We start from the raw sequence: 13,212 nt of genomic DNA on the forward strand, positions 1-13,212 counted from the left end.
CTGTGGACTTTTTGTAATCATTAAGACGGCTGTTCTTGTCTCTTTTTTCTTCGGCTCTTTCCATTATTTACCTGTGCATACGTGCATAGTTGAACGTTCAATTTGCTTCGTACGATCGATCGATCGATCGTTTGCTGCGATTTGCGACGGCAACTTGCAACTTACAATGTGCAATGTGTAACGCAACACGGCTGCGTTGGCTGCGACGCCACACGTTGGCATCTTGATTGGTGAATGTGGTGTTGCTGCGCACGGAACCGGTTCGCCGGCATAACATTATGCGCACGAGTAGTGCCGGCCAATGCTCCACAAAGTTCAGCACATTGCTACAAGACTGCCTATTTCACCTCCCAACAAATACACAGTTGCTGTTGGCACATCTTATACTCGTCGATATCGCCTTTTTTGCGACTCATCTTCAACTGTGGACATCTGTTGCAGTACTGGCGCACCGGCACTTTCCTTCGATTATTCATTAAATGCGGCAACGCAGTCGATTCATTTCAGTCATCCTTGCCTGGCAGCACCACATCATTACCGCCAGAAATGCGACAATACCGCCGACACCGACGCCACTATCCCGTTCGTGCTCCAAGTTGTTGCTGCAACATGTGTGCCACGCCGCTTCCCTCAATTGCTGAGTGCGACTATCAATGCGGCGTTCACATTCAAAGCTAAATCGTGCTTCGAAGCCGCGAAAGAGTTGAGCTCGTGTTGAATTTTATTAATGAATGTCATGTACCTCAGTCAGTCAGCAGTCATAGCACTCGTCGCCGCCGTCGCCGGCTTCTTGGTAAACGGATGAGTTATTAGCCGCCAAGCGATAGTCGCTTGCCGCAAACTCTCCTTGCAATATTTTCAAATCGAAGCGCATCGCAAGCCGCGTATGCCGCGTGCCTTGGCAGCCACCACATTGAGTAGCCGAAAATACTGGATATTACACAGGCAGGTGTTTGTGTGTGTCTGCGGATGAGTGCCAATGTCTTGTTAATGCCGGCAAGTCGAGTTCGCTGTAAATGCTTAGTGGTGGCGTGTTTTCTGGCCTATTGGCAGTTACAGGTCCCTTCTGCGTTTATCAATGACACCTCTGACATGACTGCGTCTAATGCATTTTGGCGTTCAACTCTGGTATGTGTCGCTGGGGACCACAAAATCAACAAACACCCTGTTAATGACACTTTTTACATCGTTGTAGATAATAGAATAGGAAAATGGGAAAGATATTGCCAAATGGTAAGCATTTTAGTTGCACAGAGAGGGCTTCAAAGCATTTTTTAAATTTTCTTTAGTGGATCAGCACTAAACTATAACGAAAACTTGATCTATGGTCAAAACAGATGTCTTTAAACCCACCACTCGGTTCTCCCGAACAAGCCAGCAGTATTCGGAATAATTCAAAATCATATTCAAAATAAAGCGTGGCAAATCCATGAAAACTCCTCAGTCTGTAAACTCCACAAAAACTTCCTTTCTGTGATTAGTCTCTCATTTGGGTTTGTTTTGAATTCCAACTTGAAAATTCAATGTTTCCTAGTAGATCTCAGACATTCCAATTAAAAAAAAAATGTATAAACAACTCACCAAAAAACCTTGACATTTGACACAGATTAGCGACAATTGTCGCTTCACTATACTCTCAATTGATAAAATCAAAAGTAGATCTCCGAACCAACGTTCACAATGCAAAGTCAAAGTTTTGCAAGAATTTTTTATTTATTTTCTCAATGACGATCAGTCAGGCAGCTGGTAAAAGCTTAAGCCAAAAGAAATCCACAAATAAACACCAAATATTTTCAAGCATAACAAAAACACAAACAAAACCAATGAACAGGAACATGCAACATACCAATGCAGTCAACGCTCGAAGAGCTGCAAAGAGCGAGCAGAGCCGAAACGGACGCAAGAAAATGCGAACGAACGCTACAGACGAAAAAGAATTCTTTAGTAGTTAGGATTTTCGACTAATGAAGATAATTTATTATGAGATTCCGTTTAATTAAACCGAGATAATTGACGGCGGCGGAGGCGCTGGCGGATGGTGATGGAGGTGGCTGGCTGTTGTATTGCCGAGAAGCGCAAGCAAAAGTGAGTGCGGCAGCGAGTACAGCATATTCCACAAGGCTATTTATTACATACATATATGTGTGTATAGGTACAATGTGTTGTACCCTCCAGCCCTTTTCAGCACTTTGTGTGCTCGCGAGTTTTTTATATAACATTTTAACCAAATATTACGGTCCAATGGCTATCGAGGCTCCAACGGCGGCCTGTTTTGTTTCTCCATCGCCTCCTTTTTTACATTTTTCGGTCTGATTTTATGTTTGTTTTTTTTCGGTTTTATGTTTTGTTTTAACTGCGTGTTGTTCCTTTTAACGACACTGTAGCCCACGTTCGGTTTGTTTGGGCCAATCAGTCGGCAGTTTTGATAATTTCCCATCAAAAGTCAGAAGATTGCGCGTTAAGATCAACAGCAACAAGATCGGCGAAACCAAAATAAATTGAACAACGATCAAAATAAAGAATGGAGTCAAGTAAAACAACAAACAGAATAATCGGCGATGCAAATCTCGCAGTTACTGACCTGCTGGTGAGTTTATAGAGAGGAAAAGGAAATATGTATTCATAGGTATATTGGGTTTTTTGTGTCCTAATTTGCAAGTTTTTGTCTTACAACTATTTCCAACTAGAACGAATATTATCTCCGAATAGGCGGCAACTCTACGCGAAAATATGTCAACATTTAATCTTTTCGTATACTACCGAAAGTTTTTTGTAATATTATAATTTGTATTATTTCTTTTATGTGGCAACGCTATTCCAGAATATGTATGTCGAATTTAAAGATTTGCATAATATTTTTTGAAAGCTCTCTTAAAACTGTTGCTACATATTTTTTATAATTAAAATTTGGTGGCAACTATAAATTGGAAGATCCCCTCACAAACTTTTTTGCATTCTCTACTGTTTCTGTACTTTGTTGGAAAAAGTTAACCGTAGTTCTTCAGTAACCACTTTTATACCTCCATATATCTTAGTAATCTTTTAAGGTGACGAAACAGAGTATACACATAAAGATTCTCTCTCTCTCTTAAACTTAACTTTACACAATTAATATTTATAACTTTCTTTGAATATCAAATTTTTTTTAAATGGTCCAAGTATTAAATTGGTGCAGTCAGCTGATTATGTAATCAAGTACTACAAGTCTCTCTTAAGCTTAACTAATAATATAGCAAGCCTATTGATGACTTACGCAGTCAGAATGAACGCCAACATCAAGAAGCACTGTCCGTAAGTTGTGCGCATGCGCATCAAAGCTTCTCATTAGAAGCACTCGGATTCAAATAAAACTGTGAAACGTTTTTTATTGATGCCGGTGGGCCCCCAAATAAGCAAGACAAAGACATTAAAATGTAAAATCATTTAATTTAATTAAGGACCGCCCCAGGAACACCGGAATGTGGGACAGGCAGCGAGTCGAGCATGCGCCGCACTGATTATTCAACGGTCAGGTATACATGTGTGTGTGTGTGTGAGTAAGGTCTACATACAATAATGTTGCAAGGGAGCTAAAAACCACACCAAAACAACTTTCGTCTATGAACATTGAATATTTTGTAACTTAATAAACGCTTTAATCCGCTTGGCGTCAGAAGAAGACAAATACATGTGTGTGTGTGTGTGTGTGTATATGAGTCTTGCCTTCTAGTTAGTTAATAATAAAAACTGCCTTGCTGCCGCTAATGAGAAATGTTTTGCTCAGAATGAGACGAATCAGCGACAGTCGGTGGCAGTAGTGGCGGTTGGTAGCAGTCTGTGAACTCCCTGGAGGCTGCAACACTTTGCTCTACTGTATGTGGTAGCATGTGGCCACATGCACACACACACACTGTTGCATAACTTTGCCTGTTTCCCCACCTAATCCACAACAAATGTGAGTCATCAATTTTATTGCCGCATTTTCGGTGGGATAAGAATTTTTAGTTGCACATCAGCGCCAGCAAAGCAACCACAGTCCAGGTGCGCGCTGCACACAGGCAAGCCTGCATATATGATATTTATGTATGATTGTGTGAGCGTTTTGTTGTGCTTATGTAGAAATAGATTTATTGCTGGTATTTAATTTTAAATTATAAACAATTTACTACAGCAGCGCTGCACAGTAGATTGATGCTTAATTGATTGCAACTGCAACATAAAAATCAGGGAAACACACAAAAAACAATAACTACATATAGTTAATTGTGTAGTTCATGGAAAATAGTAGCGTGTTAGTCGATATGTCCCACATTGAATGGTAAAGAAAGAATACAAAGTGGAGAGACTGTGTCTAAACCCTTTCCCAAGCCACGCTTATTGCTCAACATGTCTCGATTGGGTTCAATTAGTGTTTTTTATGTTTCACGTGCACAAAGTGCGCATTTATTGCTTTATAAAAATGCAGTTTTAGGCATAAATTTGATTAGTTTGTTTAATGTCGGCAATAAATTAAAGAGCCAAACACTCCACTAAAATGTTTATGTTTTACACGAAAACTCACTAAATTAAAGATATGAGCATTTAAGAGTATAAGGTATATACATACATATTTGTTGGGTAAAGTTTTATTTTATTTGAAACGAAACTCTCATAAAAGAAATTAAATCAAGCCGAAGTTAAGCACACGTGCAACTGCTTGTCTATAAAAAACTTGAACAACAAAACTATCAAAAAAATCAAGCTAGATTTGAAACTTTATACTTGAACTTAATACTAGCACATTCCAAAAAAATATAAAACATTTTAAATACACACAAATTAAGTTAAAAAGTATTTTTAGTATTTTTTTTAAAAAACACAGAAAACCGCTTAAAAAAATAAATTTTACTTAATACATAAAAATTCATAGAGTACAATATAGCATAACAAATGGTTATGGAATAATATATACATATCTATAATTTTTGTTATCATTTTATATGTTTAAAAGAATAACTGCCATAATATACTTTTGATTTTAAATGTTTATGGCAACGGAAATATTTAAACCCAAATGAATTTGTACATATACATATATATTTTATAAAGAGCAATACAATTTCCTGCATCTAAGGTAAACAAGAAAACCCGTTAACTTCGGTTGCACCTAAGCCAGAATACCCTCCACAGGTTCAAGTTTTCAATACAAGATCCCGATCGTTCAGTTTTTATGGCAGCTATTTTTTATAGTGGTTCGACAAATTCGACAAATGCGCAACTTCTTGAAAAGAGAAGGATGTATGCAAAATTTCAGACCGGTATCTCAAAAACTGAGAGACTAGTTCGCGTATATTCACACAGACCGACAGACGGATATGGCTAAATCAACTCAGCTCGTCACGCTCATATATATATTTTAATTGTTCGTTGCAGATTTGTTTTGTCAAACTGCTTCTAGCATCGCAAATCTGCTGAATTGTATTGAATTTTTAGTTGGTAATATGGTTTTACTTTCCCATAGATTTTAATTTTAGAAATCGAAGTAGACGAACCAGAATTTTATTTGACGTTTCGTCTGTCAAACCCATCGATCTGCTATTTTTTGTTTATACTATATAGTCGGTGTTGTCGAATAATTAATTCTAAGTAATAAAGTTCTAGCTTGCAAACATTTTAAACGGAATAATTATTGCGGCGGAATTAGAGAAAATTACCCTTAATTTTTGTTAATTCAAACTCACCAAGCGATCAGACTAAAAAAAAACTCAAATTTGTTGCACGTCTTAAGTATTAGCACAAAAAAATCCAATTGAGTTAAACTTTGACTCAAGATTTCTAACTTAGCAATGAATTACGTTCGTTTTAGGGTGTTCAGCAATCCCAACAGCTATCACTACCACAGTTTGTGAGAATGTCAACTATATTACCGCTTAAAAACAGATGATGTGATCCAAAGGTTTGTACTTGAGATTTAATTTTGAAAATTATTGATACCAGTATTTGCCAATATAAAAATTAATAAATTTTGAACACATGCTTATGCTTAAATATATGTATATATTTTTATTTATGAATTGTTTTGGATAGAAACTATCCTATCTTTTAAGTTAGATTAAACTAGACACAGTGTGTTAAATTTTACTAAAAACTGTTTGGCAGTTTAGGATTTTAGCCCGGACAAAACGTAAATTTTAAATACCATAAGTATCAATATAATTATATGATGTACTATATAATTATAAGCTTTTTCTACTGACCTTTTGTATGAGTGCCAGCAGAATGTATATGCTGAGTGCTGTCACTGTGTCGGTGTGCCGCATTTTCCGGCGAAAGTGTTTCGTGAACATTCTGTACATGTTTCTGGAAACACTGGAATTTTCACTTGAAACGTTCTTCGCGTGAAGCTGTCAGCGATTGCAATTATAGGCGATCTCCTTGCAAAATATATTGTTTAAACAGCAGCCACTCTAGCAACGCAAAAAAGCACTTACTTCCGTTATTTGCGTAATTTCGCACTTTCGTTGCACTTTCACTAAGAGTGTCGGTTTTGTTTCTCAATATTTTCGAATCACTTTTTCGTCATTGCACACAATTTTTTTTTTTTGTATTTTATTTAATATTATTATTCTTTTGCTTTACTGATATATTTGAAACGGTCTTATCAACAGCATTGCTCTACAATATTTTACTATTATTGTTGTTATGGTTTTTGTTGTAATTATTTTTATTCAACTTTCAATTCACACACACACTGATACGGATTTATGTAATTTTTTTTTATTAAACATGTTGGCCACTCAGTATTGTTGTTCTATGAATTACAATGCCTTTACATATACACACACACATACTTATATTTGTATGCGTATGCTGTGTAGTATGTATTGTATTCGCATTTATCGTTGTTACTTTTTTCGTTTATTTTGAATTTTTTTTATTTTGTGACTGTTTGTCGTCGTTGCCAGAGCTGACACATTGCATGATTCTTGTTTTGTTGTTGTTGTAATTGTGTTGCTGATTGTATTATGTTCTCGCTGTCGCAGCTGATTATAAATACAATCGTTTAGCGAGCTGCTCCTGCATATACTATACGAATGCAGTAACACACACTTGTACACACAAGTGTATGTATGTTTGCTTGTTTATGCGCGTACATTCATGTATTTATTAGCATCTATCGAATTAAAAAGAAATAAATCTCAGTTTTAGTGTTGGGTGCCTCTATAATTCTTGAAGTAGCCGAAAGATTGCGCGAAAGCCGACGGTGGAAAGCACAAGTGTGCGATTAAACAGGAATTCTTACATATGTATGTATTTCTATGTAAATATGTATATGTATGTGTTTGTACGCTTTTATTCAAAAAAATTATATGTTAAGTAACCCATATTCTAGCAAACAAGTTTATTTTTTAGAGCGGAGTACTGCGTGAGCTAAATTGGCGTTGAATAACAAAAAATGTGGACACATGTTTGCATGTATGAACATATGTATTTGTTCAGCAACTTACCGAATGCACCGAATGAACCGTTTAGCTTTCAAATTATGAATGAAATGACACTAAACATTCAAAATATTTTCATTTCGCTTAAGCTGATTGCGTTCAGTGTGAATGAAGGCTTTAAAAAAAATGCAAAAACAAGACAAATTATTAACTTCGGCTGCACTAAAACTATAATACCCTTCACAGATGCATTCCTTATAGCAGAAAAGGGTATGAAATGATTTTTATCTTGACTTTAATCGGTCCGTTTTTATGGCAGCTAGATGCTATAGTGGTCCGATATCGGCGGTATGTGCAGCTTCTTGAGGAGAAAAAGGCGGTTGCAAAAGATCTCAAAGAAACGACCGTGATAAAGAGACAGAAGGACAGAGCGATCGACTCAGCTCGTCACGTGGATCATTTATACATAAACATATACATATGTAGTTTATATAGACTGCGACGTTTCGTTCTGGGTGCAATAAACTTCAACCGCTTTTTGAACATAAGAAAACTTATCATAAAACCTATTATCACAATCAGTAACTCTCATAAGATTTCAGCTATGAAAAATGCCCCTAAAACATAGCCATTGCTTTCTTTACGCACGCTACACTTCATGAACTTCAGAGCAAAATACTTCGCAGTTCACCTTCTACAGAAAAATATATATTTTATTAGCACGTACCGCTCTGAGTGAACCACAGAAGTTTTTATACGAAACATCTTTAAAATTCTTTCACCAAAGAAACGAAACCACCGCAGCCACTACTTGCCACCTATACATATGTATGTATGTACCTATAAAACCACTAAACACTAAAGTCCAATATTACTGCCACTGCGACGTTATCGTACCGACACTTCATCCTTCCTACACGACTGAAAACCCGACAGCCTGTAAGCAACCATCACCGACCACTAGACTTATGCTAGCCAGTGCACTGCAAAGCGATGCAAGGCAACCGCATAATGCAAATGCAATTCAATTAAAGCTCATTAAATTTACAATAAAACTGACAACAACAACAGCAGCAAAGTCAACAATAACCGCAAATACGTCACAACGAAGAAGACACAGCCAACAAATGATGTGATATGAGCAGCGAGAACAAGTGCAAGCAATAGTTGAGCAGCGGAGCTCAACAGCCTCGGTGCCATACACAAACACACATACACGATCGTGTAGGAATGAATGAATGAGCGAATGAGTGATTACGCTGCGAACGATGCCATGCCACGGCTTGAACCAGCCTAGCTGAGAATATCAACCGCAAAGCGCTTGCGCACACTTAAACGCACACCCGACAACACACACGCTCACACATACACCGGCGCGCGTTGATTGGGAGTCACTGTCAATAAATAATGCAACCACAAACGACAACGACAACATGCTGCAGGCTGCGAGCTGCCACAACAGCAGTCACCGCAAATGGCGCATTCGTGGCTGCAGTAAATCCGGTATTGCCAGCCTAGGCATCGTCTAATACGAGTACTGTGGTTGCTGCCACAAGTGCTTAAGTGCAACGCGTATCAATTTGCATAATTCCAGTGAGCGCCGCGACGTACATTGAGCCGGTATCGATTTTCCTTTAATTCCAATCAACACCAGCCGCCCACTGGGATCCGCGCGTCTGCCTCTCGCTCTGCGGTCAATGAGCATTTTATGTAAATATTTTACGCATCGACGCCTTCCCAGCCGCCCTCATTAGGCGAAGTGTTAATTGCTGCGTAACATGCACCGACTCACCCAACGAAGATGCGTTGTGTTAATTAATTAACTTTGCAAATTCTTTGACTTATCACTTGGCTTGCTCGCCTCTCTGGGAGATTGTGAGAAAGTGACGTGCGTTTTTTTTTTGCGTCTACTACTATTTTAACACGCTTTCTTTCTATGCATTTTGCACACTGACTAAATTCGTAGCTGCGTTGAAACGCTGCCGGCAGTGACGTCGGCCGCGCATTTACAGTGACCGGAAATTACGTTGCTCGCGCCATATTCCCTACAATTTCATGATCCATTTTGCTGTTGTTGTTGCTACATTTGCAACATAAAGCATCACACTTGCTGGCGTGGTTGTTGCCGCGCATGTTGTTGTTGCCCGTAGGCGAGTTGGCGAGCCAGTCGCGAATTGCCCGCGGGAATTGATCTCCAGTGTCCGCAGTGTACACATAAGTGCATGTCATTCGTTGTTGTACAAACAAATGCACACACATACACATAAACATGCATATGTGTACATATGTCCGCGCATACATATATGTGAATGCCTTTGTGCGCATATAAATACAAATATGATTATCATCCGCGCTGTATACTAATTTTGCAGCACATCACATTTGCTGCTATTGTTGGTGTTGTTGCTGTCACAAAGTTCCCAAGTGTGGGAGTTTTTCAGTAGGCATTTCAATTAAATTCCTTCAGACTTTTATTACACTTTTTATGAGTTTTTAATTTTTCATGGCTGATTATTTCTTATAAATGCTCGCTTATAAGAGTTGTGAGAGAATTTTTAAGGTCATGTCCGGCATACTGCAGCAGGATAAATTTAGCACAATTGTTAATGAAAGGAGCAAATCAAACAGTGTGCCCTGGCTTAATCAAACTTCCGCCTATCATTGAATTTAATGAGATATTGAATTTTTAAGGATTGTAGGCATATTTAGGCTCTTTTCAGAAAACTTTCCTTTATAATATATATACTACGTACAGCAGATATTCTTTTTTTATTATTGGTGGCACATTCAGTTCTTGAAAGTTTAAGCACACACTTTTTCTCCAAATTTAGCTATTTCGAATCAATTTAAATTACAAAATAAAGTAGTGAGTTAAAAATAAAATTTTACCTTATATTCATTGCTGAAAGGCTTTATTTTTATCTATTAGGGTTCTGTCAATTTTGTTGAAATTAAAATCGAAAAAAGTTTTTGTTTTCAAAGGAACTCACTGCAGGCGTAACAACTCTAGAAATTACCAAGTATTTAATGTTTTAAAAAGAATTAAAAAGCGGAATAAACTAAAGTGAAACCAAACTCATTTCGATTTCGATTATAAAGGTACATTAAAACAGAGAAACAGCTTCATAAAATAATTACTCCAAGCCTACCATGAGATGTTAATGTATCACTTGTTGAAAATTTAGTTTCAATATATTTCAAGAAATTCCTAGAAACTGGGTATTAACTTGAAATTAATGCTTATGAGGAAACATTAGCCTCTTATTAATAGACAATAGTTAAGTGCTAAGTCATCAGGATTGACTGCTAAAGACATTCGTAAAGTCTTATTTAATTTGATCTCATAGATCAGCAAAGCCTTTTGAACCCATATCAAATTACATATCAAAATGGTATTTGACTGAAAATATATAAAACTATATTTTTAAAATCGGTTTACAATTACATAATAGAGTATATTCAGGATTATTCTACTTCGCACTGCAAAATTTAACTTAATTAAATTTATCTGTATATTACAAAACCGCAGCTATATAATTTTTTTTACTAGATTTATGAAGGCATTCCCAGCCGAGTTTCACATCCATTGAAAAAATTATTATTTATATTTTGCATATGTGGTGCTCATATTTACAAAAAAACACAACACTAAGAAAACTTTCTAGTTAAAATTGTTTTATCTCAAACTAATACTTAGCTCACACTTGGTTTGTTTTGTGTTTTTTCTGTTTTTTTTTTTTGTAAATTACATATATATGTATATATATTACAGTTTTAAAGGTGTTTAAAAGTATTTAGAACAATTACCAGTTCGGCTTCTAATATATATTTAAGAATTAATTTTTAAAATGAATTGAAAAAAATTTAAATGTCCCAAACTTTTCCTAAAATTTTATGGCACAGAGTCTTGTCAACATTTCCATTTTTTGCTTTCTATAGCTTTCGCTTCAATTTATTCAGCCTTTTTGTAGTTTACTTTTTAATTTCTCTATTGTGTGCCTTTTAACGAGGCTTATCAGGCGTTTAGCTGCACAAAAGTACATAGAAACACATACAAATTCATATAACATTATGCTCAATCTTGTGGGTGGCGTGTAATTATGGCAATTGTATGCTGGCACTTTCGTTTGCATTGGCACAGCAACTAATTGAGAAGCATAAGTATATCAATGTGCTGTTCTAATTTTCTTAAATATTTTATCACACAAATTTTGTCAAGCTTTTTTCTTGTTTAAAATGCAACGCTTCCGCTTTCAATTATACACTTTTGTTGTAATAAGATAATACTTTATATGTCTCATTGCATAGCAAACTTTGCAGGAAATTATTGTTTTGCTCTAATAAATGTTTATTTTTGTTGTGAAATATTATTTAAATTCGCTATTAGTTTGCGTGCAATTTTTTGGCATAGTTTCGAATTTGTTTAGAGAAAAAATACAAATATGTTATTTTTCTAGATCAAATATGATATTCACATAATTGTGCATTCAAGTCATTTAATAGTTTACTGCTTATTAAAATTCAGTTTTTGTAATTTTTTTACCAGGAAACACTTTTAATATCGTTCTGTATCCAAAATTTCGAAAGTACCTACACATTTTTTCTACTCTACTTTTCGCGGTTTAGTTGCCAATTTCACAATACGCAAGCACACATGTGTTCCAATCAGCCGCTCACACGCACACTGCATACATATGTACATACGCACACACTAATTCAACTCAACTGTTCATCAACGCCCGCAATCGTACAACTGATTCAACTACTTGCCGCAAACACTTTACCTCTCGCACCACCTCGTCGGCGCACAAAATCAAAAAAAAATATATATATAATAAAAGTTTACATTGTTGTTGTTATTGTATAGATTTCCCTATCAGCGCGCCTGTAGCCGGCACTTACTCAATGTTGTGACATTTTCATTCAACGAACAGCGCAAACACCGTCGTACCGAAATCCGCGCACAGCCTACAATAACCAATTGATTTATGCTTGTTGCTTGTTGTTTTGTATTTTAATTCATACGCATACGCTGTCACAACGCACAATTTCTATTTCACTGCACTGGTTCACTGTTCGCACTTTTTACTATTTTCAATATTCAATTATTATCTTCTTCCTCTTGCAACAAATGAGGAACTTGTGCACTTGTCGTGCCGCAGGCGAATGCAATAAAAATGCAACGTGCAAATCGCCACACTTTGTTATCAACCCGATTTATATACGCATGTGTGCGTGTATATTAATATATGTATGTACCAATATTCGTATGTGATCGCTTGTATGTTCGTGCACACACACGTGTGTTTTCGTTTGTGTACTTGTGTCTGTTTCACTGTGCGCCAAAGTCACTGCTATACTGCTGCCACTACCGCAACGCATTTACCCGTAAAGCGTTCAAATGCAGACCGACTCCGTTTACAGCTCGAAGGCAAATAACACCCGTCCCACGGTAATAAAATTTAGCCACCAGCATCTTGTCCAGTTGGAACAGCCGCACACCAATTGGCGGCTTTGGCGGTGGTCGTGTGGTTGGTGGTGGTTCGACTGTAACATGCAACATGCTACATCGAGCAGATTGTCGCTCTGGCATTTAAGAGAGCACGCTCTGAAGAGCGCGAGTTCGCAAGAGAGCGATGCTTGTTAGTTAAAGAAATAGGATCAGTTGTGTTGTTGTTAGTGTGCAGTCAGATGCACGCAGAATATTTCAATATAAATAGATAGTTAAAAATCAACGTAAAATAATTGTTAACGAAAATAAGTTTAACTATATGTTTTGGCGATATATGGTATAATAACGCTTACAGTTCCG

At 36.8% G+C, this 13,212-nt stretch overlaps 1 protein-coding gene across 1 annotated transcript in view; it reads right to left on the reverse strand.

Annotated features, from left to right (window-relative positions):
* Positions 1–12,833, reverse strand: part of Ser (protein serrate) — an 80,147-nt gene extending 67,314 nt beyond the window's left edge. Inside the window, exons 1-2 of the mRNA XM_036369407.2 lie at positions 12,303–12,833; positions 6,216–7,132 (exon numbers count right to left, since the gene is read on the reverse strand). Of these exons, the coding sequence (XP_036225300.2) occupies positions 6,216–6,314 (99 nt within the window). The 5' untranslated portion in view covers positions 6,315–7,132; positions 12,303–12,833. The remainder of the gene's footprint in view (positions 1–6,215; positions 7,133–12,302) is intronic.
* Positions 12,834–13,212: the final 379 nt, after the last annotated feature.

This window comes from Bactrocera oleae, chromosome 2 (genome assembly GCF_042242935.1).
Source record: "Bactrocera oleae isolate idBacOlea1 chromosome 2, idBacOlea1, whole genome shotgun sequence".
NCBI lineage: Eukaryota > Metazoa > Arthropoda > Insecta > Diptera > Tephritidae > Bactrocera > Bactrocera oleae.